This window comes from Akebia trifoliata, chromosome 1, assembly GCF_017979445.1.
Source record: "Akebia trifoliata isolate Shusen 1 chromosome 1, ASM1797944v1, whole genome shotgun sequence".
Classification (NCBI taxonomy): domain Eukaryota; kingdom Viridiplantae; phylum Streptophyta; class Magnoliopsida; order Ranunculales; family Lardizabalaceae; genus Akebia; species Akebia trifoliata.
In genome coordinates, this window is record NC_141375.1 from 30,744,052 (window position 1) to 30,770,908 (window position 26,857).

At 35.7% G+C, this 26,857-nt stretch overlaps 4 protein-coding genes across 5 annotated transcripts; 2 read left to right on the forward strand and 2 right to left on the reverse strand.

Moving 5' to 3' along the window:
- The first annotated feature begins 1,458 nt into the window (after positions 1–1,458).
- Positions 1,459–3,774, forward strand: LOC147411683 (uncharacterized). The gene has a single exon (XM_086451116.1). It carries the CDS (start codon positions 2,296–2,298, stop codon positions 3,562–3,564), a length of 1,269 nt encoding a protein of 422 aa, XP_086307242.1. The 5' UTR covers positions 1,459–2,295; the 3' UTR covers positions 3,565–3,774.
- A 4,188-nt stretch (positions 3,775–7,962) lies between these two features.
- LOC147411684 (uncharacterized) lies at positions 7,963–11,147 on the reverse strand. The gene is made up of 5 exons (XM_086451124.1): positions 10,804–11,147; positions 10,571–10,687; positions 10,130–10,355; positions 8,717–9,806; positions 7,963–8,503 (listed from the first exon to the last, which is right to left on the reverse strand). The coding sequence occupies exons 3-5, from the start codon at positions 10,349–10,351 to the stop codon at positions 8,490–8,492; spliced, it is 1,326 nt and encodes a 441-aa protein (XP_086307250.1). The 5' UTR covers positions 10,352–10,355; positions 10,571–10,687; positions 10,804–11,147; the 3' UTR covers positions 7,963–8,489.
- Positions 11,148–16,966: 5,819 nt separating this feature from the next.
- Positions 16,967–23,619, forward strand: LOC147411685 (thymidine kinase a-like). 2 transcript variants are annotated; one of them, XM_086451140.1, is made up of 4 exons: positions 16,984–17,383; positions 20,996–21,140; positions 22,777–22,898; positions 23,120–23,619. In XM_086451140.1, exons 1-4 carry the CDS (start codon positions 17,085–17,087, stop codon positions 23,364–23,366), a joined length of 813 nt encoding a protein of 270 aa, XP_086307266.1. In that variant the 5' UTR covers positions 16,984–17,084; the 3' UTR covers positions 23,367–23,619. The 2 variants fall into 2 exon arrangements, with proteins under 2 accessions (XP_086307258.1, XP_086307266.1); XM_086451132.1 differs by lacking the exons at positions 20,996–21,140; positions 22,777–22,898; positions 23,120–23,619 and adding an exon at positions 18,589–20,989 and having other exon boundaries at positions 16,967–17,383.
- Positions 23,620–24,246: 627 nt separating this feature from the next.
- On the reverse strand, positions 24,247–26,685 carry LOC147411686 (Phototropic-responsive NPH3 family protein). The gene is made up of 4 exons (XM_086432325.1): positions 26,440–26,685; positions 26,282–26,351; positions 25,037–26,188; positions 24,247–24,951 (listed from the first exon to the last, which is right to left on the reverse strand). The coding sequence occupies exons 1-4, from the start codon at positions 26,532–26,534 to the stop codon at positions 24,247–24,249; spliced, it is 2,022 nt and encodes a 673-aa protein (XP_086288451.1). The 5' UTR covers positions 26,535–26,685.
- Between the last annotated feature and the right edge of the window lie 172 nt (positions 26,686–26,857).

The following is a 26,857-nucleotide window of genomic DNA, read 5'->3' on the forward strand; positions in this document are numbered from 1 at the left end:
ATATATTCGCATAGATCTGAATGATATATTACTTTCAAAATTATATTTTTAAGTTTTTCATACTATGGTTCACAAATTCGTTCTGTTCATAATGTTTCGGACACCACATTTCAGATTTCTTTAATTTTTTTTTCTTAATTTACAGATCTTTGACATAGATATTTGAGGAGAGAGATTTGAGGAAGGGATTTGCGAGCGGAGATGGTTCTGAGGAGAGATTTGCATGAGAAAGAGAGAGTTGCCTCTTTCATTTGATTTCCCTTGACCAAAGTCTTCTCTAGAAGACTAGGATATTTAGACCAGTCCTCAAACTATTGAAATACCCTTTGACTAGGGGTGCACATTGGATTGGGTAAATCCGAGATCCGAACCAATCTGAAGCTTTTGGATTGGATTGGTTCGGATTAAACACACACACGGTTTGGGTACAGATCGAAGAAAAAAAAATCCGATTAATTTAGTTCGATTCCGGATTATGATATAATAGAACCGAACCAATCTGAAAACCGAACCAATTATATATATATATATATATATATATATATATATATAATTATTTAAAAAATAAAAATTTCGGTTTTTTATTTCTTTCTTCTTCTTCCTTTTAATTTTTTTTATTATCCCAAAGTCCACGTTAAAAAAAAGTCCTACTTGTTTTTAAGGTTTGAAGATTGGAGGAGATAGAATGCTTGGATTGAGGAAGAAGGTATCTATCTTCAATAAGTATGAGAACCGAGAATCGATCCGAACCAAGATTGGATTGGATTGGTTCGGTTCTATAGGGTAATTAGATTGGTTCGATTTTAAATTTGTAGAACCGATCATGTTTGGTTCGGTTCCAATTTTGTCAAAATCCGAACCAATCCGAACCATGTGCACCCCTACCTTTGACCATGGTCTTATGTGAAACAAATTTTTGTAAAATGTTATTAATATTTTGAATGTCTAGATTTCATTTCGAATTTTTAAGAAATCAAAACATTTGATCAAAACGAGATTTTAAACCATGTTTCTTACTATCATCTTCTATTGATTTAATAAAACATGAATTTTTATAAAATAAAAGAATTATAATGGTAAAGTAGAATTGTATAAAAATTATCAAAAAAGAAAAAAAGAAAAAAGTATAGGCGAAAAATGTTGAACGGTCTAGAATTATTCAACCCGACCCAAAACAAGCAACTCGTTCAGGGTAAATATAAATCCTGATTAAGAGAGAGCAAAATGATTGGGCTATGGTTAATTTAATAGGATCCGACTCGAATTTAAATACATGTTCAGATCCAGATAAAAAATTCAGATCTAAATATGGATATACTCAGATCCAGCCCGGATCCGACCCATGTAAAACCCTAGCCTAGACGAGACACAATATAAAACATCAGCCGTACAGTATAGACAGATAGAATTGTAGATAAAATTATGAGATTGAAGAAAAACGACAAATCAGGACAATTTGCTTATCTGTAACTCTGTAAGACACACACACACACACACACACACACAAAACGTACCCATTAGCACAAAAATCCATAAAACAACAAAATTGTCTGATAATTAACCATCCCGTCCCATCCACAAAAACAGAGGTTTGAGTTCAGACTGAGAGGGTTCAAACTTATATTCTTCAGCGGATTCGTAGGTTGAATTCGTGAAGAACTTCGCATTCTCAGCAACAAGCACAAGATCACGATTCAAGAATTGGGTTGTCGGCAGTCGGATTCTTACAAAACGGTTTGACTTTAGTGCAAAGGCAAGACAAAATCGAGGCACAAGCAACCCCATCAATTTATCCGAGTTTTTTTTTTCTTAATCTCTAATCGTTTCTACTGTTTTTGAAGGATTTAAATTCATGGGTTTTGCCTTATCTGCTTAGAATATTTTGAGTTTATTTGGGTTACTGTGCTTTTTCTTTCGGTTCCCTGTTTCACTCTCTTGGATTCTTCTGTTGTTTTTGTAAAGAAAGGGTTGTATCTTTATCGGATTCTGTTCCTTCTTGTGAGAACCGTTGATGGGTTTTGCTTGTTTTTGATTTTGGGATCTGGGTTTCTCATTTTTTTTTTTTTTTTGGTGTTTTGGTTCTTGGTTTTTAGTTTGGGGTTAGGGTTTTAAGTTTTTGGTTTTCTGGGTTCAAAGATTTGTCTGAATTCTGAACTTGTGGCTTGGGTTGTTAGTCCTGGACTCTAAAATTGTTGGGAGACATTCCAAGTTACAATTTAGGGTTTGGGTTTTACTTTCTGATTTAAAAACTAGTTTTAAGTTCTTGGTTTGCCAATCCAACTACTGTTTGTGATCATGGATGCTCATCAATCAGTTGTGTCACCATTGAAGAAACAATTTGATGTTTTCGAGTCGAAAACGCAGAAATCTGATTTTGCTTTTCAGAAATCCGAGGGTCTCCCTGCTGAAATTGGGATCCGTAGGAAGGAAACTGTTGTAGGGGACTCAGACGGCTTCATCGGCTCTCTCGAGGTTTATATACACCAAGCTAGGGATATCCACAACATCTGCATATACCATAAGCAAGATGTTTATGCTACGGTTTGCTTGACCAGTAATCCTGAAAATACGGTCTCGACCCAAATCATTAATGGGGGAGGGCAGAATCCTGTCTTCAACGAGAATCTCCATCTCAATGTTCAGACTATCGAGTCCTCCCTCAAATGTGAGATATGGATGCTTAGTAGGGTGAAGAACTATCTTGAAGACCAATTGTTGGGGTTTGCATTAGTCCCTCTTTCAGAGGTTATTGTTGGAAATCGAAAGCTATCACAAGAATTTTCTCTGTCGTCGACTGATTTGTTCCATTCTCCTGCGGGGTTCGTCCAATTGTCGTTGTCTTACAGCGGAGCTTCACCAGAAGTCTTGGCAATTCCTGGTCCAAACTCATCATTGCAGGATTGCGAAATACTTGATTCACTTCCAAATGATTACGATAAGATCGAGTTCCCGGACCCAAAAATTGTGAACGAGAACGATATGATGGTTTCGGAGTATTTTGGGATCTCATGTAGCACTTTGGACTCTCAGAGCTCTGAGAGCATGGGCACTTCGGACCTTAGTTCGGATGCAGGTGTTCACGTTGTGGAAAGTTTCTCGGCGACTACTCTTGTCCAAAAGAACGATACTCCAGCAAGTAGTGTTTCAACGAATGGTGGGTCTCCCTCAGCTTCGATTCCTGCTAGCTCTCAATCGTTCTGTGACACCTCAAGAGCTTCAATGTCTCCAAGTCAGGACATAGTTTCTCCTGAAAAAGATAAAAATGAAGATGTGGCGGAGGCTGAGAGCGATTCCTCAAGTGTGGTGCCTAGTAACTCATTTGCTCAATCTGTTCTCAATGTAAACATTGAGCAGGAGCAAACGGTGGTGCAGCAGGACATAGTAGATATGTACATGAAAAGTATGCAACAATTTACGGAGTCGTTGGCGAAGATGAAGCTTCCAATGGATATTGAAAATGGAAACAACAATTCAGGTAACAGCAATTCAGGGTCTGATAAAAAATTACAGGAATCGAAGGCAACTGGTTCACGTGTGTTTTATGGAAGTAGGGCTTTCTTCTAAACTTTTCTTTGGATGGTTTAGATGGATAACATGGGACTTTAGATTTTTAGAATCAACTGATCTGTATTAGTGAACTTTATAGTAAGTAGTGGGTGTTTCTTTTGTATGTTGGAATAACTCTTTGTGATTGAGAAACATGACTTGTATGTATTCCAATCTTTGTCCTATTATAAGTGTAGTCGGTATCTATGTGATTTTTATTTCTGCTTCCTTTGTTTTGTTCAAGACTATTGGTTAGTTTTATTTGGTTGTTTGCCTCTTTTTCTTGGATTGATGAGGATTTTACTTACCTTTGTTTATTAGTGTTGGAATATTTTCAGGAATTAAATCCATTTTGAGCCAATCTATGTGAAATTAGAATTACAGATATTATTGAATGTGTAATATTGAGAGATCTAGAAATGGAAGTATGTTGAATTGGACTTCAGTTGTCACCTAGAGACCATTGGTTCTTAAATGATTTCATCTGTTCTAGTTCCGCTTAAATTAAATTGTTCTTTCTCATTGAGCCTTTCTGTTCCTCCAAGAAATTCAAAAGCTTATTTGAGTGGCACTCAAATTTGGTCCTCTCTTCTTCATAGTTCCTTCTGACAGGATATATTGCAAGCATATGAACAGGACGTACTCCCTTGAATGACCTAACTAGACATTCCTGCTGTTGGATCTAAAGTGATAAGCATGCGCCTTCTTGTAGTGAGTGGATGGCATCTTATATGTCGTCGTAGCCTCCAAAGGCACCGAGTGATATTAAGATATCTAGCTTACCTTACTACGTGGTCCTCCGTCCGCTGGACATAAGAGCTGAAGGCATAATCCACAAATCGATATAAAATGGCAATAAATTTTACTACGAGTTTAATGTACTCATTTGTTCAACTTAGTGGTCACAAGTGACAGGTCGCGGTCTTACCTGCCTACTGATGAGTGACGAGGACTCTTAAAACTTCTGGGCACTTTTAAGGGAAGGCCATGTCTTTAAGCTGATCTGTTTATGGGGGTGTCTTCCCATTTGTTGGTAAATTTTTATCTGTCTTTCTAGAGTTCTACAAAACCATTCTAATGAATTTTTTTTTTTTTTTTTGGATAAATATAAATTATATTAATGAAGAAAAAAGAGAAGAGGAGGCTGAGATAGCCCCCACAAACAAGGTAAAATATAAAGAAATAAAAGAAAAATACACTCCCAGCGGGATAAGGAACTAATGACAAATTGCTTCCCAATTAAATACAAAATCTTGGAAGCGCACTCCCTCAAAATCTTTACTCATCTTTGACCAAAGGAAAAGAAATCCCATAATCTCTAAAATCACTGTATGAGTTGAGCTCTCCTTGTTAAGAAATATCTTGTTGTTGCGCTCTCTCTAGAGACCCCGAGCAATGGCGGAGGGAAGGATAGCCCAGAGATGCCTCTTTCTAGAATAGAAGATATTAAAACTCCACCCCTCTAAAAGAGCAAAAAAAGATAGAGGAAGAACTCAATCCACCTGGAAACAAGATAAGAAGAACATCCAAATTCTAATGAAATTAATGTCGTTCTATCCACGTTTGATCTGTAAATCTGTATTATTTTATGCAACATCTGCTCTTCTTTCCCCCCATTTTTTAGCTTGTAAAGACGAGTTTCACTGTGTCATTCATCCCGGCTCGTGTAGATTTTTAGAACCATTCAACTCTATCTTTGAAGCATGGTTTCTGCCCAAGTCATGTCTCTTGCACTGAAGGTTCCCATACTAGGGTTGTGTCAGATTGGCAGCCAATTTGAAGTGTAGTTAAACAATATATGTTTGATTAGTTTTTGAGGAACACCTTTGTACCAAGTCTTTTAGTACCATGGTTTCAAAACTCATCCAAGACAAGACGTATTGCCCGAGTCATCTCTGTATTAGGCATGGACAAGACGGATGGACAAGTCAATTTTTCGGATGAGATTTAAAACACCACGTTCATTTTTCTCATTTTTGAACGAGACAGTCTCAAACATAGGGGAAAACTTGTCTGAGATGACTCGGTGTCTGGCATGGACAAGACGAGATGTGAATCCGTGTTTTAGAACCATGTTTGGGACTCACTTTTGTGGGAACCCCATTGTGAGAAAACCACATTATTACTATTGTGGTTTGAGACGTTTGATTAACTTGGTAAGATTAATGAGTGTGACTGCTGTGCCACGCTTGACAAGTAGGCCCCCTTGATAAATGGACTGGGTCCAGTCTTAACTTTGGGCCTAAAATTTTGAGCCTGTAAAAGTTATACCCACAATCCAATAGGCCCCACTCCCACAGAGGATTGGATTGATAGGTACCAATTGATCTATAAAAAATGGCAAAACAGTCCAGTCCAGTCCCAGAAAATGTAATTTTATACGATAAGATGATTGGAGGCACACTCCAACCAAGATCTCGCTGGTTTGACCACCAACTATGCTCCAATAATAGTCAGCCTTTGCCGTCCATTACAATAAATTTTGGATAATTATAACTGGTAACCTAGAGAAACGGTTCACCTTCTTTATTTTCCACTCTGTTTTTCAAAAAGGGTAAACTGATTCCTTAGGTAATCTGTATGTATCTGCCTACATCTCACCATCAACCCATAGACTTTTGGTTGCATCCATATAATATAATATTTAAAATCTCAATTGAGTTGGCAATTAGAATTTCACATATATATACAATACAATAAAATAAAATAAAATAAAAAGTCAATTAATTTGACTCTAAGGACTTAATCAAAATGCTTGTATCAATGGATGGCTTTCTAAGTCCAGAGTAACTGATTTTTGATGCATTGCTGAGAAGGGAGTAAAAAAAATGCAGGGTTCCTAACGATCCGTACAAGTTTTCTTGCGATCCATGTTTGGCGATCCCTAGGAGATCGCATGTTCCCATCGTAGGAGAGGAATCCCTACTGTGTGTAGATGAAATTAGAAAGAGTGATTACTAAGTTAAAACAACGAGTAAGAATTTTAAGCTGAATAGAGATGAATGCACGTGGTTTTGATACGCAGCTGACATGGCAAAGGCACAGAACCATAGAACTTTTTCTTCGGGATACATAATAAAAAGATGTGTGGTTCTGTGCCCTTGCCACATCAGTTACATACCAACCCAACAGCGTACCAAAACCACGTGCATTCTTCATTATTCTTTTAAGTAGGAAAGGAACAGAGTTTGCCACAGTACAACTTAATGAAGACATGGATTGGGATAGGGTGGAATTAAAGGCGTCCAATTACTTAGTTGGGGCGCCCATTTTCGGAGGGGCCCACATGACTTTTGATGGCTGTGAGGAAGTGATGAAGGTGAAATGGTGGGGTGCCCCGGGGAAAATGGACGCCCAAGCTAAGCAGCTGGGCGCCTTTAATGCTGGCCTTGGGATGAGACTTTAAATTGATGGACAAGAAATACTGCAAATAGACCACATTCAATGTCTAGATTCAAACTTGTTTTACAAAAATGGCCGAGTATTTTGCCAAAATAAGTGAAGCAGTCATCAGCCCTGTTTTTTTTATTTTTATAATGTTCATGAAAATGGTTATATGCCAGATTTTGTAATTATCGTTTTTTAACGAAAAGGATTAACTGTTGTTCGGTCACATTTGCTATTTACTTATTTACCATTCAGGTGAATCAACATACAACACGAGCGAATAATTACAAAATTGTCCATCAGATAACCGTTTTCGTTAAAAGTTTTCATAAATATTAAAAAGACATGGCTGGGTTTTAATAATTTGGGTAAAATACATAGCTGTTTTAGTAATTCCCCCTAAATTCAATCACCTATAAAAATGGGTAGATTGGAGTGAATGCTAATATAAGGTAAAATAGACATTTGTTTCTATAATGCTACATGATTAACAGCACCCTCAATGATGAAAAATTTCCAAGACATGTAAATAAGTCCAAAGTTTCTCTGCGGAGCTGAATATTGAACAATCAAGAAACAACATTTCGTATAATGAAATATAGTGAAGGTGAGGTTGTCGCTTAAGTGATTAAAGTAGAACAATAAATATAATAAACAAGGTTGTTGCATGAGTGATTAAGAATAGCAGCAATTTGAAATAAAATAAAGCAAAGTCAATTGAGATGATTTAGGGACACCAGTTTGCTTTGATGCAAGTTGAAATACTTAAAAACGCAAGAAGAAGGCTCAATTAGGATAAAATAGGATTCATGTTGCTAACCTCAATATTTGAGACAAAACCACAGATGATGATAATATGGTCAAAATCAAAATTATCAGTTTAGTCAGTCTAAGTCAAATATGTTAAAGCAAAGAAGAGAATAGAAACAAAATCAGATGAGCTATCCATTAAAGAAAACCAATAAATCGATTGTCGTTACTGAACACATGAAGCTTAAACTTGTAGAAAAGAGAGTTACCCATATAAAATGAATCAAAATATTTGGTAATTTATTTTAAGGGAGCACGGCTGGGCTTCCCTCAAAAGTTTCACTCTAGTAATTAACCAGAACCTCTGGTACAATAATCTGAGAAAAACAAAGACAAGCAAACATACCTGGCAACAAACAGAAACTACGCCAAAGGCATTACAACAGGGAAAAAAATCCTTTTTTTTTTAAATGTATCACTGCCCTGCAAGAGATGGGCGATTAATGTGATACTTTAATTGGAATCACTCTTTCTGAATATAATCAGCAATCTGATTTTACATCTCTGTCGAATCCGAGAAAGAAAGCCTAAATTAAAAACTCAAATCTCAAACCTGACACAAAATCCCTTGTAACTGCTTTCTCGGAATTTCACTCTTTGAAACAAGGCATTCCGGTTAGCTCTGCATAATCAATTTCCTATGTATTAATGATGGAGATGTTTAAAATTCACAGTTGTTGTTCACCTGATGCGCCAAATTTTCTTCACCTATAATAAGAACTCCTGATATCCAAATAATGATCCTCCTAGGCAGCAATTCCTGAAGCAAATTATAACAAAGAACATGTAAATACCATGAGATCCTCATATCAAAGCCATGATAAGTCACAATTTTTAGTACGAAAATAATTTTTACCACCCCATTTCAATATATTATGCTGGAATTAACTTGGTTAGTTTGTTTGTTTTTCTTATGTTATGAATAATTATGGACTATAATTACACTTGTACACGTAGCTAAGGAAGCTCTCACCTCTATTAGATTGTCTATCAGTAACACTATAATCAGCAACATAACCAGACGAACTTGTAACCACAACATCCGAAGTTGCATCGCGAAGTCCAAAACGAAATGAATCAGACCCATCTAGCTCGGGCGTTGCAGATCGCCAAGTGGGGTCACCATAAACTGAACCACCACCACCATAAAAGTCTCCATACACCCCATCATAACCAGCATTTGATGCAGCATATGATGGCGTCAAGGCCACACCAGATCTGATATTTCTACCATACCCTCCCCCTCCCAACCCATAACTACTATCCCCACGTCCATAGCCAAGATTCCCACTAGTGTAGCCTGAACCACCCCGTCCACCTTGAGCTGACATGGGAAAGGAATCCCAATTTGCGCCACTAAAGACATTTCCTCCAATGTTTCCACTTCGAGAGCCCATGAAACCACTTGAGCTTGTTGAGTTTGTTGCATAATTGAGTCCCCCATTCCCCCAAACATTCCAAGTAGTTGAGCTCAAGACAGAACCGCCACCTTCGTTACTCCCACCATAGCCCATAGGACTACCATATCTATTTGTATTCCCACCGTAATAAGGGTTCAAACCACCCCGTTCATATCCAAGACTAGAACTGAATCTACCATCCATCCTAACTCCATAACCTCCAATTGAGCTCGGATTATAACCCTGAGTGTAACCATTAAGGAAGCTATTAACCCTACTCAGACCATAATTATATCCACCAAGAACACCCCGGCTTGGACCAGGGGATAACTCTTTAGGGACAGCCCGCTTGACCTCAACCATTTTGCCGTTTAATTCATGAAAGGTTTTGAGCAAAACTTTCTCTACTGCTTCCTCTGAATCATAAGTGATGAATCCAAAGCCTCTTGGCCTTTGAGTATTATGGTCATACATCACCACCACATCCGTGATTGTCCCGAATTGATCGAAGTACATCCTAAAATCATTTTCCGTTACAGATGATGCTAAACCTCCTACAAATATCTTTCTTGTGCGGGAAGGACCGGGTGACCCGTGAATGCTACTATTGCTTCTATTCAGAATGTGTTGATCTTCTCTAGGAACAGCCTTCTTCGCCTCAACCTGAGAATTTAGAACACAATAATGACAACCCAACTCTAGAGTACAAGTTTACACAATAATGACAACCCAACTCTAGAATACAAGTTTACTTTGCAATGCCCAGATCTTTAATAATTCTTTAATAGAAAATAAAAATTAAATGGTTCTAATCTTTGCAACAATGGATTCATAAACCATGTTGAAAAACCCAAATCTGGAATGACAGTTTTAGACTCAACAAATTGCAAAACCATATAATAAACTTAAGAGAACATCAAACTCTAAGTATATTATTTACATTAATAATATAAAAAAAAAAATTAATACGCAAGGAACTGACTTACAGTTCTACCATCTATCCTGTGTTTATCCATAATTACTCTCTCTGCAACAGCAGGGTCTGCAAAGACGACGAACCCAAAGCCACGGGCACGACCCGTTGTCCGATCTTTCATAATCACAGCTTCTACCACCTCTCCATAATTTTGGAAGTATTCCCTCAAACGATCTTCATTAGTGTCCCATGAAATCCCTCCGATAAACAATTTACCATATTCAGATTCCATTTTCCTGCAATTACCGTATTGAACTCCATCAACTAAAATTTCTAGTCTAAAATACAACTGTCCCCATAAGATTTTCTATACCATATTCAATAGATAACTTATAATTGGACTAGAAAAGAAAAACCCATAAAATTAAATCTCTTATCTACCAATGAAATCACATCTGATAGATCGAAATGCAGATATAATCCAATAAAAAGGAAAAGCAGGGGACCTTACCTTATCCAAGCAATTAACCTTAAAATTGGCAGATAGCTTAACGGACACGAAATGGGTCAATCCAAAAACATCGAATCCTTCATCGATCAATCTAACCACCACAACAATACAAGATTCCTGGAACCCAGCAAACAAAATTATAAATAAAATCTAATTCAGATGAGAATTTAGAACCATTTGTCAGAGATAAACAAACAAAGATAGATTCCAGTCAACCAAACATGTAAACCCACCGATTGGAGAAAAACCCAGATTGGAAATCCAAATAATCGCTAAGATCTGAGACAGAGAGGAGGCATCAGAAGAACCGAGGACGTGTTCATCCTCCTCAAAATGCCCTCCTTTTTTCTTTTTTTTTTTCTTTTGTTCTCTTTCTTTGCTCCTTCAATTACGTTAGATTCAATTAAAAATATGAAATTTATACCAATTTCTCTAAGATTGGTAGAACCGTATAAATAATTTATAAATAATTAATAATAAAAAATATAAAAGGAGAAAGGGGGGTTGGCGATCCTCTGATGGAGAGAAAGAGTGAACGAGCGAAGATTGTTTGGCTGGATTTCTAATTTAAAAAAAAATAAAAAAATAAAAATTGAGGAGTGATGGGTGATGGCTTAGTATTCCTCTAATCCGTTATAACGTACATATCATGTGTATCGTAAACATTGCATGCTAATCTTATAGTACACGTGGCAAACATACATAAGCTATGGCCTACTATACATGAAGCTTATGCAAGAGATCTGATTGAATCAATGACCCACATTATAAATGGGCTTCTTTAGATGGGCTTTATATATTTTAGGCCTTTTAAACGATTGAAGAATATGGACTTTTGTTTCAAGAGGTTAATTTGTTTTTGCCACCAAATCCATTGAAAAGTAGGTCAACAAATCTGTGTCAAAGAAGTTTGGTAGACCATCGTTGGGATCCACCTGACGAGTACCTTAGATTACCTCCTAATCAAGTCTCCTCTTTGTTAGTTTGTTTTGCTTATATAACACTCTGTTAATGGTCAAAATTATTAAGTTTAAGTGATATATTAGTTAAGAGATAAGCTATAATAGTGTCTTAAAACACCTAACAACTGTCTGATCTGTATCAAACAGCCCATGAGATCTCACCCAACAGTATGTTTGTGGGAATGTGGCTTCATTCTTGCCCCATAATGCACTCTTTCAGGTCAATTCTTCCATGAACATTTGGCCCACATTTTGGAAGACCCACTCAAAAAGAATATATTAATTGCTGATTTCTTGCCTCTTGATTAGATCATTTAATTTCTATTTTGATCCTTGCAAGTTCCCCAATTTATCTACTTTCACAATTTTTTTATTTTATTTTTTCTTGAAATAATGAAAATTATTTAACAAATTTCTATGATATAATAAAAAGGAAAATTTGATCTTGTTAATTGAAATCTTATTTGTTCATCAAAAAAATATAGGGAGGTTAGGATTTCTTAGGTTGAAAAGATCATGAATTTGACTTTGTTAAATAGATGATTGTGGAGATTTGGCTTAGAGGAGATTTGTTTTTATCTTAGATGTGGGGTGTGGAAAGGTTTTCTCGAGTTTCTTTTGAAGTTTGAGATATTTTTTGAGGTCAATTAGGAGAAAGAACAAGATTCACTTTTGAGAAGATTGTTGATGTGGATCATCTTTGCTCAAAAATCAATTTGCTTCATTGTTTGTTATTTCTCTCCCCTTCTTTCTCAGGATTCTAGAGGTCCGCTCTTCCTACAGTTGTAGTTGGTGTGGGTCGGCCTTAATTCTGTTGACTATTAAAAATAAATAAATAATAATAATAATAATAATAATAATAATAGAGAGAGAGAGAGAGATTTAATTTGAATCTAGTCTCACCAACCTAATTTAGGATATAAGTCATGGTACGGTTTTCAGAAACAAGTGCCTTCATCAATTATATCACCTTCAACTGTTTATGGTCGTAGAGTTCCATTAAAGATTTATTTTTCATTTGGTCTGTTATTTAATAAATTGCTACTGATGGGTCATATCATGTTGACCATTTATTCATCTCGGTGACAATCAGGAACTTTCGAGATTTAAGTCCATTGGCCATTTGTCGGAACATCTAGAAAAAACTTTTTGCCCTACTATTTTTTTAGGATTATTATTAACATTTTGGATTTCATTTTCTTTTGGTGCGAGGTCTTTAAGGAGTTCCAGGTCTATTTTGAAGATTTCTTATTTAGTAGAAAATTGAATGTTTTTTTGTTTTTTATCTTTCTTTTTGTCTATCTTTGTACGATGGGCCGCTCAACCTCAATCCTTTCGTTTCTCTATACCGAAAATAGTATCTATCAACAAAAAAAAAGTTAGAATTTACCAATTACACTGACATTTTACGACCGTTGCACATGCCTAGGGGAGGCTGGGAGGGTCCCATATGCTTTGGTTCTGGCCCTGGCTCATCCGATCCCCCTAGTTGGACATAAGTTTGGACACTCCCATTATAACAAAAAATCATGAAAGAGAAAGTCAAATATTATCGACTCCCAGAGCATTCGATCGAAACTTTTCTGTTAGTAATAAGTTAGTTTAGTTGCATCAAGTTCTCCTTGCATTTTCACCTTTTTGGTCCTTAAGACTACATTGTTGTTAGGGGAATTTATTGCTTTTCTCTAAAAAGGGTTATCACATTTATTGGTTTTCTCTAGGCTATCTTACGAAAATGACCCTGTATTTTTGTGAAAGTTACTAAACAACCATTTCTTAATATTTAAGAAAATGATTATATACCCAATTTGGTAATTATTCATTTTTACCAAAACAATTATATATTGTATTGTGATCACATTTTTATTTAATTATCAACCCTTCCCGTGAGCTTACATTAATCTAAGGGTATAAAGAAAAATTCACTAAATTGTTCGTACAATGAACGCACATCAAATAACATTTTCGTAAAAATAAGTTAAGAAATATTTGTAAATATTATAAAAATGGCTGATTCAAAAATACATATATCTGTTTTGGTAATTTTGTCTTTTTTCTATCAAATGCTTGGCTAACTTTCGAGAATATTTCTACCCAAGAAGGAAAAACTTTACAGACTATTTTGATTAGTTTAAAAATTAAGCCAGATAATCTGAACAAATTAAAGGCATTCCACTTGATTTGTTTAAGAAGTTGGGAGGGCATTTTAGTAATTTAATCATGTATAAACAGACCAGACATAGTGGGAGTCCATGGTCGGCCACTTGATTGGTGATAAGCAATGGATACATCACATGAAGGCCAATTTGATAATATTTGATCCGTCCATTCTTTCTGATAAGCTTCAAATGTTGTTAGTAGAAAGTAGGTATAATTAGACAATAATACAGTCAGTATGAGATAAGATTTGATTCAGTGCTTGTAGAAGCACTAGATCATTAAATTTTGTTTTTTTAATTAATAAAGTTACATTTTTTTATTAATTAATTATCATATTTAATAATTATATTTTTTAGTGCTTATTAAGAGCCTGTTTGGTACATCAAAATTCATAAAGGAATGTTTTTCGCGAACTAATGAATATTACTAAACCATGGGTGACTAAGGTTTCACTACCGATGAATATTATTAATCAATAATTTATAATAATAATTAAAACAGATTAATAATAACACTTGTAGAAACCTAGAAAATGTAACCCTAGTGCAAAATAATTGACTCATGTTAACGACATGTTTGGGAGCAAAATTTATGCTGCCCCGGAAAAGTCCAACTCATTGGAACGAACTTATTGAAAATATTTACAGGAAAAGACGTAACATCATTTTGTGTCTATTTATTTTTATCCAAAGTGTTTATTGTTCTATGATTTTACTTTTATACTATTTTTGTGATTCTCAAATAAAAGGTCATTTGTATGAATTCGAAACAAAGGTATAAAGGTAAAATTAGTAAGGTATCCGTTTTGATAAAAGTAAATAAATTTGAAAATTGGTAAACATATGGTTTGATAAATATTTTAAAAATATGTTTGGGCCTGTAATTTCAGAATCATACTTAAAATTTTCAGCCAAACAACTTATATGATTGCATGTTTGTCGATCGTGTGATACTCGAGACACCTTATTATTCTGATACTTGTGCATCTCTAAGCATTTAATATGATGATCAAGTCCTGAGCACTTGATCCGACGATAAAGAATGGGTAGATGGCCATTAGAACAGGTGTAATCCATGAACATTTGCACCAATTGTATTGTTGGACACTCAAGATCAACATGTGCGGCATGTGTACAAGTGGGGCAAATAAGGTCATTCATCATTATTGTGACGGTGAACTAATGCTGTACAAACCGGATCTCTCTCTCTTTGCATGGGTGGTCTGTTTCTAGGATTTAATCCCAAAAATACTTTATAAAAAACATAATTTAAAACTTTATAATAAATCAAAACATTCAATGGATTACCAACAATCGAATATTAATCCAATATACTTCTCAATTGCAAGAAGTAATTAAACATTGTGAAAGTCCGTAGGTTGTAAGTTCGATACCCAGTATGAGCATTAATTCCTCGGAGCCACTTGCAAGGACGTACCCTCACTTACTCAATGCGTGTGATGTGCAGACGTTGCAGATGCCTAGAAAGAAGGGACCCACACAGGTCTTAACCCAATCTTTGGCTCTGACTCTTACAATCCCACTAACCGGACATAAGTTCAAATACCTCCGTCATAAATATAAAAAAATGATAGAAAATATCCTTTTTGGGGTAGGGGACTAAACACTCTACGCAACACCACTTAGAGAGATGGGAGAAAATTCAATAACCGTTAATGTGTAGGAGGGGATGATTATTTTTCATATATAGAATTAAAATTTTAGATTTCCTTCAATCGTGAAATTAGAATTTGAGTAGCAGAATAATAATTGCTCTCCTAATTAGAGAATCGAAAATCACAACTTGCATTAAAAATCCAAATCACTATGAGATAGCTAAAACAGTACAATATCAATTATACCTAATCGTTCAATCCAAACTATAAGACTGAATGTGTCATGTATGGCAAGAAACGATAGTTCGTATTTTTAATAATATAATAAAAATATTGTCTAAGGTCTGAAACATGCTAACATATACCAAACATGGCTTATATTAATAATTTTAATATAAATATAGCTAACTGGCTTGCATAAGTCTACTAACTGGTTTAGGTCAAATCAAATTATTTAGTTTTATATATAAAAGAATAAAAATAAAAATGTGGTTTCTACTAAATACATTCCTTAAGTTGGAAGGGGCAGGTTTGCTATCTCAAGTCTTAGTCAAAGGTATTATTCAGTGGGGCCCGTTATATGTAAAGATACAGCCATAAAGGAGTAAGAAAGTATCGTTAGGACGATAGAGGTGGGACCCTTCCACGAGAAATGATCTCAAGTGGGTTCAACTCATAAAGGTGAAGTTCCCATTTGTCGATGGTTGGAATCGACCACCTCGTGATCATAATATGATTAAGATTGGATGATCTTGATTTTGATTCATCAACAACAAATTTAGCTATAAATATAACATGAAGATGTTGTTTTCATGTTTTAACATGATCAAAGTTCACCTATTCTTGTGGTGTGGGGGCACCAAGACTTTTAGAAAATAAGATGCATAGTAAAAGATATACAAAATATTAAATATATGATTTTTTTTTTTTTTTTTAAATGTTAATCATCTTTAATCTTTTAGTCTTGCCGTTTGAAATAGAAAAAGATAAAATCTCTAGGTTGAAGATTGAAACTAAATTTTAGGACTAATAAATATGAAGGTTGTTGGCGAGCGATTGGAGATAAGGGCATTTAAGTCATTTTAAGGGATATGTCTAAATAATCCTAATTTATTTTGGGATCGACTAGTTGTAGATCATAGTTGTTGGTTGCACACAAATCTTAAACAATTTTTTTTTATTTTTTAATCTCTATTTTAATATAGTGCTTGCACTCCAATACATAACTTTTTACGGTTTAACCTTTATTTTAACTTTTAATTTTTTTATTCTTTGCTTGGCTTTAGTGATTTATTTTGTCCATGTTCTCTTTTGTTCCAACTTAAATAAGGCATTGCTTTTTATAATATTTGTTTATAAATTAATATGAATATGTGTATTTCAAGGAAATGTGACTTTGTAAACATGGTTTCGAAACGTCAATATTTCTTGTCAAAATTACTAAATCAATAATAATTTTTATGGGCATAATTGTGGAAAAATGACAAAAAAAAAAAACTACAAATTTTTTTTTTTTTGGGAGTGTAATCATCCAAATAGAATGTACAGTGCAATTGGCAATGGGTGGAGTGCAACTGGTCGGTCCCTTTATTTTCCTCCAAAAATTAAGACATTCAAATACACCGTTATAACGGCGTTATACCTATCTGTATTTCTATGGAGCCCTCACTTTCCCTCGGTTAAAGAAACTCCCTTAAAAAGCCTTAAACCCCTTTCCCTCCTGTTTTCAAAACTGTTAAGCCCAAACGTATATACATATATATATTTTTCATCGAAGATGAAATCTCTCTTCTCCCCAATTCTCTCGACCTTCTTTCCTCATCTATCCAAAACCACAGTTTCTCCCATCTTTCCTCATATATCTCAAACCGTAATTTTATGCAAATCTTCCTCCATTCGACAGTCCAAATTTCTCCAACTGAAACCCTTATCTTCCTTCAAATCCTCAATTTCAAGTTTGCCAATGGATGCTACTCAGTTGTCTTGCGGTGAGGTCCATGTGATCGTTGGACCGATGTTTGCAGGGAAAACTACGGCTCTTCTTCGACGGATTCAATCTGAAAGTGAAAATGGCAGGTTTGATTATTGTCTTCCTGCGCTTCTGTTTCTTTGATAGATTTTAGGTTATGAGTTTTCAATTAACGATTTTAGTGTTAATCTAGCAAAAATGGATATATATATTGTTTATTGTGCGGGAAGTCCAGCTTTAGCATTCAATCCAATAAAATTTGGATCCTTATAGGAGTTGAATGATATCTGAATTTGTTACCTATAAAAGGGGATATAAAATGACATTTTTTTTTCTTTATTTTTGGTAGAATTAGGGTTTAAAGCTATCTTCTGCCCTACTAGAATTGCTATTTATGCTCATTTAGTGTGATTTAGATAGACACCTCTAGGTTTTGGTGAATATTTGAGCTACCACTATGTATTCAAAATGATGACATGCCTCCCTTTAACTCAGTCTTTTTCTAGTAGACTAATAGAAAATGGTCTAAATGCTTTCGTATCCAACTTCTATCCAAAAATCCTTTTTCTTTGCAAAACCAATCATCTTTAATATTTTGTTTAAAAAATTTTACCCTCATCTCCGACCGTAAGATTCTTTCTACTTCGATTTTCAAACCTTACTAGGATTTTTTAGGAAGTAGAAAATGATTGAATTTTAGGTAGAAAAATGAAGGGTTTTCTACGAAGAGTTAAGACAAGATTGAAAACAATTGATTGAATATGAGGTTGAATAAATTGAGAGAAATTTACCATAGTAGTTGAAGAGCTTGAAAGTGAGGAATTTCGGAGAAAAATCAAGTTTTTTTTGGTGGTTAAAGGTTGAATAGTTATACAAGGGCATCTACATCATTTTATATTAGTCTATAAGTGAAAAGACCGAGATCAAGGAGTGTGTCGTCAGTCTGAAAACATGGGTATCTCAAATATTCATCAAAACATGGTGGGGGTATGTGTATATTTCCTGGCTTATTTTTGGTGTCTGCCCCCAAAAATAGTCCCACATGGTGTGCAAAACAGATTGGGGAGTTAGGTTGCAATCTAAACTCCCAGGAGTACAGGATCCATTAAAAGCCATTAATTCTCTTACAAAATTCAAAAAGCACACAAAGGCCATCTTATATAAATTTCATAATTTTTCTCCAATTTAGAGTTTGATTGTCTTCATCATTTTTCCTTTTAATGGACTAATAATCTTCTCCAATAATTATGAGTCGTTGAATCACCTTCGATATGCGCTTACCACCGTTCAAATATATCCATTTGTTGCGCAGGACTCATATTAGTAATATGTTAGAATTGGATGAAAAGTTAAAATGCCTGTGTTTTTCTGGAAGAATAATGGAAGCAGTGGAGATATTGTGCCGCACAGGATCAGAGGTGGGCCCACAGACATATGCTCTTCTATTGCAGGAATGCATATTTAGGAAAGAATTCAAGAAAGGGAGAAGAATCCATGCACAAATGATAATAGTCGGATTCACACCTGATTATTATTTGCAGACCAAATTGGTGATCTTATATGCGAAAACTGGAGATTTACAGACTGCCCATGTCATCTTCGAGAAAATTCCTAACCGAAGTTTAGTCGCATGGAACGCTATGATCTCCGGGTACATACAAAAGGGTTTTGAAGAAATGGGATTGAATCTTTATTACCAGATGAGATGGAATGGTTTCACACCAGACCAATTCACGTTTGCTTCTGTGTTCCGAGCCTGTGCTACATTGGCGACTCTGGAGCAAGGGAAGCGAGTCCATGGTGTCATGATCAAGAACCAAATTAAGGATAATGTTGTAGTTAATAGTGCTCTCATGGATATGTACTTCAAATGCAGTAGTCCTAGTGATGGTCATCGAGTGTTTGATAAGGCTTTGGAGAAGAATGTTGTTACATGGACCTCTCTGATCTCTGGGTATGGTCATAATGGACGAGTACAAGATGTTTTGGAGTTGTTTCAAAGAATGATAGATGAAAGGTTTAGGCCAAACTATGTTACTTTTCTTGCAGTTCTTTCCGCTTGTAGCTATGGAGGTCTGGTTAGTGAGGGTTGGAGGTGTTTCACATCGATGACTAGAGACTATGGCATTAGGCCAAGAGGGAAACACTATGCAGCCATGGTTGATCTATTAGGTCGTGCAGGAAGGTTACATGAGGCTTATGAGTTTGTTCAAAACTCACCTTGTGAGGAACATAGTGTTGTTTGGGGTGCAATGCTTGGGGCTTGTCGGATTCATGGAGACTTAGAATTAGTGAAGCTTGCGGCAACGAGGTTCTTTGAGTTGGAACCAGAAAATGCTGGAAAGTATGTTGTTTTGTCCAACACATATGCCGCTTTGGGGTTGTGGAAAAATGTCAAGGAGGTTAGGGAAGCAATGAGAGAATCAGGGGTGAGAAAGGAACCTGGTTGTAGTTGGATTGAAGTACAAAGAGTGACCCACATCTTCCTTGTTGGGGATAAATCTCATAAACAAACTGAGCAGATATATGATACAATTAAAGAACTGACTTGTATTTTAAAGGATGCAGGCTATGCTCCTGATATAATTGGTTTGTGATCAGAAGAGGAGTTCACAAAGGAATTATTCTTTGTTATTTTTAACAAGTATCACTTCTATCATTTGCGATCGATGGGAACAAATACTCAGGACCTCCACATATAAATAATACTCAGAATTCGGTTTAAACAATAGCAGCAAGAGTAAGGTACTCTGAGTTATCAGCCTTATAATTTATAATGGAAGAGATATGAACAGATGGAATGGTGGAGAAACACATTGGTTCTCCTTGATCGACAGAGAAAATCATAATCAAGCTGATTCAAAAGATCTGTATATATCTTCAAGTGGTTCGCTCTTTGGAGTTTCCCAGATCTCCACTATGACAGTGTGAAACAGAGTTATTTTGTTGGTTGGATTCAGCAGAAAATGTAAATACAAAAGAAGTCTTCCTGAACTTTCACAGACTCCAACCTTGAGCTATGTGGGTTAGCTTATCAGGGAATCTGATACACTTAAGAGAAACCTTGTGCATAGAAAATGCCTTTGCTTGCCTGCCTTGTTCTCCCCGTAGCATCCACTCCAATAGAATTTGGATCCTCATAGGATTAGAATGATATCTTAATTTGTAACCTATAAATGGGGCTTTATTCTTTATTTTTGGTAGAATTAGGGATTAAAGCTATCTTCAGCACTTCTAGTTTTGCCATCGATGCTCATTTAAGGCAAGAAGTTTTGTTTATTACAAGAAGTTTAGCCTAATATTGCCATCTAATAGAAGTTGTAGGATTATGGGATAAGATGAGACCTTAATTTAAAAATGGCTGATATAATATAACCGACAATAATGGTATTATGACAGTCTTGGGTGACATCACGTTGCATCAGAGCCATATATGCAATGCCCCCAATATAATGGCCAATACTAACTATTATTCCCATTACAATGTTCTTTATAATTGGGACATTATCATCATGTACTATTATTTTAGTACTCTTCAAAAGAAAATCTATTATACATCAAATTCGGTAATGTAAAATATTTAAAATAAACATATTGAGAAAAATACCCACTCTTTTATGGACAGTTATTGTTATAGTGGTAGTGGTCAAGCTACACCATTGTTACTCTTGAATCAAATATTATTTTGAGCTTTGGTAATGCCTCTTCCATTTAAGCAGAAGTGTAGTGATAATCAAATCAAGCAAGGATACAAGATATGGATTGGATTCTATTGTAACCCATGATGGGATGAAATTTCCATGCTGGGCTTTGTCAGATTTGTCATCATTCAGGCAGAAATTTGGAGCTGATGCTTATGACAAGGTATCTAAAAGTGGGTTTTCTGATTTCCATTTTTGTCTTGTTCTTTTTCTAGTTTTGAAGCTCCAACTTGTTACAGTTTTGTCATATGTATTATAGAATCAATGCCCCTTGGTTGCCATGATAGAGAGTTGTCCGTTATCATTGTTCTGTGTGGATTGTTCACCTTAACATTCACAACACTTTGGGAAACCTAGATGAAAATTGTTTGGATTGTAAATTCGGAGTACTATAAAGAAGAAATAGACCACCACTTAAGTTATTCAAACACAAAACTTGAGAAATCTGGCGGAAAATTGTTTGGATTGTAAATTTGGAGGACTAGAAAGAAGAGAGAGATCACCACTTAGTTATTCAAATATGAGGTGTTTGATACGAAACCTTTGGTAAGCCCAAAATGCATACCTTTCCATAAACATATATCTCATAAAATGGAATTGCAGTTATCATCATTGCCTTATTTTAGATATTGAGATCGGCAAGTTTGAATTATATGTGCACATTCAAATTTATCTTGAGTCATAAATCCAGTCAATGCACATGTCTTAATTTATTTTTTCCTTACTATCCAGTCAATGCGCTTATCATTTTTAGCCTTCTTCTCGTCTTTTTAGAGCCTATAATTTGCATTAAAGCTAAAAAAACAAAAAAGATTTCTATATAACATAGAACTTTATAATAACATAGAAAATAGAGAGTAGTAATTTTCCCACTCCTGTTACGCCTCACATATTCCCCCAATGTTCTTAACAATTCTAGTTGATTAAATTAGACTTGCATAGGATTTTTTATATTGAATTTTTTTTTCCGTCTAAGTCAAATGAGAAGGATATTTTACTCAAAAATGATACAAACATTGGAGTTGTGGATGAAGCAAAAGAAGGGTAGGAAAAGTATTTCTTGATCAAACGAAAGGGAAAATTTTATTAGATAGCAATAAAATTAGCTATGTTTTACGAAGTTGGATGATGGGCAGTCAAGAAATGTCATATTCATAGAATGAGCATAGTTGAGATGACAATGTTAAGTTCTCATCTCAACTGCGCTCATTCTATGAATATTAAATGAAATTCGAATGAAATGCTTTGGACATGTACAACAGATACCAATACAATACCACTGAGAATGAGCACTTAGGTGCAAGTTGAAGGCTCAAAAAGGGTGAGAGGAAGACCAAAAATTATGTAGATGGAGTTGGTGATAAAAGATATTAAGACACACTTCGTCGCGGAAGATATGGCTCAAGATAGAATTGAATGGTGAACCAGGATTCATCTTACTGTTCCTTATATTTGGAATATGGCTTTGATGATGATCGTATGTCCCTAAATATAAGTATGTCAGAGAGAAAACTATCAAAGAACTGTGGCTGTGTTTGATAACTTAATGAGAATATGGAGGATGATCACACAGTAGCTCTGTTTTCAAAATCATATTTTTTTAAGTAAAAATAATTAAAATAAAAGTTGACAGACCATATGTGTAAGGTTGTATCCAAACATGTTTACACATCTTTTTCAAAGTGTGGTGACATGAGAGAAAACCCTAAAACCATGTCATTGTCAAGTAGCTTATAGTGACTTATGAACTTATTTATATCAGTATATATCATTCTCTCATAACCAATACGCTGTGACAGCTGGATGTACTAGGGATTGATGAAGCCCAATTCTTTGGGGATCTTTATGATTTCTGCCGTAAAGCTGCTGATCATGATGGGAAAACTGTAATTGTTGCGGGTCTGGATGGTGACTACTTGAGGTACTGCTTACTATCATTTTCATATATAATGTAGAAATCATTTTTTTTTTTTTGTTGTTGTTGAATATTTCTCTTGTTGGTTACTCTCTGTGGACTATGGTATTTGGTAGATGTGTTTCTGTTTACTCCCGATTCCCTTTTGTTATGCTGAATCAGGATACTATATTCTTGAATTTCCTCAGTACACCTTAAGATGGATGAGCTCAATCTTCTTTTTGCAGAAGAAGCTTTGGTTCAGTGCTTGATATTGTACCCTTAGCCAATTCTATAACCAAGTTGACAGCTCGATGTGAGGTCTGTGGCAAGCATGCATTTTTTACCTTGAGGAAGACAGAGGAGAGACAGACAGAACTAATTGGTGGGGCTGATGTATACATGCCAGTCTGTCGGCAGCACTACGTCAATGGACAAGTAGTCATTGAAGCTACAAGGAATGTCTTGGAATCTCAAAAGGTTCAGTCTGGATAATATCTTGAAGGAGCTCCATTATCTAGTTAGTGTGATCTTTTGATCTTTTAAGCTTAATTTACTGTGTTGGACATGTAACTTTTTTGTTGCTGCATAATCTGTAGTCCTTACAACGTACTACTCTTTGTAATTGCCATTTATCCCTTCTTAGAGGGTCATTTTGTATTATATATTTGTATCTCTTCTCCATATGTATTATATGTATTGAAACCGCACTTCTCTAATGTTATTTATGAAAGCAATTTTATACTAATGTTTCTCATAATATAAGACGGATAAAAGTGGGAAAGATAACAGAGAAGGAAGATTGGCTTGTGCTGCGTATAGAAGTTAAATAATAAGTATGCATCATTTCTTAGCAAATAGAGAAACAGAATATTTCCATCCTTTTGTGTGCTTATTGCTAACTTCCATTTCATCTGTTGGCATATCAACAAATGAAATTATTTGCAGTTCTTAGTCATAGTAAACATTAAGTAGTTATGTGAACCACTTAGCTTTGATTGAATGCTTTAAAAACATAATGTATATTGTTTAATTGCATCTTTGTCAATACTAATGTTTGGCTAAAGAGAGAGTTTGAAGCAGTAGAAGTTTTCGAATTTGTTGGAGATAATAGTAGATATGGTTACATGCCAAACATTTTCTATACTCTATTTAGTTGTCTATAATTTTTTGTCGGATATCATTTTATTTTATGGAAAATGCCTAAAATGTGAGACGCCAGAGATTTCTCACTACATATTTGATGGAAAAACACTCAAGTGGGTATCAAAGTCATGTTTGATGGAAGCTCTTCAGGCAACTCCGCCCCAACTAAACAGTGCAGTTGTTCATTCCTTGGTCAAAATCTTATTTCCATGTTTACTGATTTAACTTTTCATACATATTGTGCCTGTAAACCAGAAACACCTGGCTTTTTCTTTGATTTGCTTTTACCAAACAGGGTTATTTTGCGAAAGACCTTGAGTAACCTACTGGCATACTTTCTCTGAGAAGCAAAGCTTACAGAACCAATGCAACTCGTAGCTTGTCCAAGTGGGTCTCTTTTCTTACTCATTGTTCTTCCCTCCAAACCGAATGGCCTCAAGTTCTGTGAGTTGGTAGGGATCGATTCTGATCCATTCGAGATAGTCTGCCATTGGAGACTTTTCTTCAAGGACATAAGTTCCTGTTCGAGGTTCTGAATTCTAAAGCTTGTGGATTCATAATCCTTTCTTGAGAACTCAGACCTCTGCATTGCTGTATCTTTCTGCAGCAAGAAACCCAAAGGCGTAACAACTGCTTCTCCTCCATCTGCTTCTTTTAATGGGGTTTCTCCTAGAGTCTGACTTTTGGGGTTTGGGTTTCTCGAGCTTGAGAGGCTTCCAGAGAAGTCCCCAAAATGTGCATATCTGAATGAATCTGAGCAATCTTTGAAGGCTTGGTGTGTGTTGAGCTGCTGAACGAATAGTGCTTGGACGATCAAACGTAGTGGCATCAACTCATTCTGAACAGCTTCAATGCATGTCTCCTGTGATAGTTTTTGGCAATTGAGGTATTTGCAGACTAATGCTTTATCTTCTTGAGATATGTCTGGGTGTTCCTAAGAAAGGCAAAAACAAGAACATAATGAGAAAATGTGCACACATTTAAGGCATTGTGTATTATCCAAGTTCATAAAAGCTTACCAGTAAAAAGGTGCTCATTGCTCTGTAGAGATGGTCATGAGACTGCCGACATGATATTGGTACAATCTCAATGAGATCCAAGAATCTGTCGGGTTCCATCTTTGGATCAGAAGCTATTTGAGCAAGGTATCTATCCCATAATTCTGCAACAATAAAGTTCTTATCTGAAGGTGTATAAGCTGTGCCCATGTTAGACGATACACATCTTGAAACTATACTCTCCATCGTAGCCAACTCCACACTAGTTGAAATGGATTCAATCTCACTTCCGGGAAGTAAGAAATCGTCCATTACTGCCAAGTGTAGCAGAGCTGAAATCTGATCTTGCAACTTTGCCATACTGTCACTTCTTAGACCAAGATTGAGAGCTCTTGATAACAAGGTGAAGTAAAACCCAACTGGAATTACTCTACTGGCTTTCTTGCCCATGGGGAGTAAATCAAGTATACCTTGCAAAATGGTTGAAACCTTGTTATTTGCATCATCAGCTCCATCTTTGTCACTCATGTTCTCCCAAAACCGATGGGTCTTCTTTGATAGAACCCATTTGTTTGCGTAGAAAACAATTATGGGGCTCACATACTTCTCCTTCATTCCTTGTCGTCTCAACGACCCAACTATCCTTTTGAAGAATCCGAAGGGAAGAGCTATGAGATCTTTGATCCATAACTCCTGGCTAGCAAATTCCTTTATTATTTCACAACTCCAAGTTCCACCAGCCAAGGCTTCCAATGTAACAACTGGTTTGTCCCGTCTTCGCTCTGGATCAAGAATTTCCATGCAAGCCATGAATGCAAGTGACTCTACACAACGACTCACGATTAAGAGCTCTTCAGACAATGGCAGAAACATTTGGCACTTTTGAAGGACGATGAGAGTATCATCCCAACTCTGTAAGACCACCAGGTTAAGATAAAGGTCTGACCGCTCACAGAGGTTGCCCGAGCCGTAATCTTCTGACATATCTAGAAACTCAGCCGAGCAACGGAGGGCTGCGACGTTAAAAGGATCAATGAGTGTGGATGAGCCGTAGCAAAACAAGGCGATCATTTCAAAGACTTCCCATCCTCCAGGAAAATTATCTGGCAGTTCAATATCTGTTGATAAGTTCAATGCCTTCTTGAAGTATCCACACTTCGAAAGCAATGGGTTCTGCCATATAGAACAGACGAAGCATATGTTAAAACTATAAAACTGAAGAGTTTAAAACTAAAAAGTTTAATTCCGAATTCGAGTCCTTCTTACCTTGTGAAGATCAAAGACTTTATCACCAACTCGAACACGAACTGACACAGGTAATCCAGTCTCTTGGCACCTGAAATAATAGTATATCAACCTCACAAAATTAAGTACTCTATAGTTATACAAAAACAGTACTATGGAATTCTAACTAATTTTGTTACCATTCAATGATTTTTATCTTCAGCAGTGCCCCGACATTTGGAGACGAGAAAGGACTCAATGCGAGGGAACTTGGTTTCAAACTTGGAGCATCCATGATCAGTACTCTTGCAAAGCTTCTGCAACACAACCCATTACTGAAAACCAAAGACAACTGACATCAGTCTAAGTACACACAAACTTTTATCAGTTCGAGATTGGATCGATGGAAATACCAGCGAACATGAAAGCCCGTTTCAAGAATCAAAGAGAACAATTGGAGCTTCTCCAATTCAGAAAACTAGGAGTTGAAGAAGAAAGCATGAAAGAAAGAAAAGAGGAGGTGGTTTTATTAGTTATAATGATGCACTCTAGTCAAAGTCAAATGCACACGAGTGAACTTGAATCCAAATTTTAAGGATTCAAATGTTCTCCAAGTGT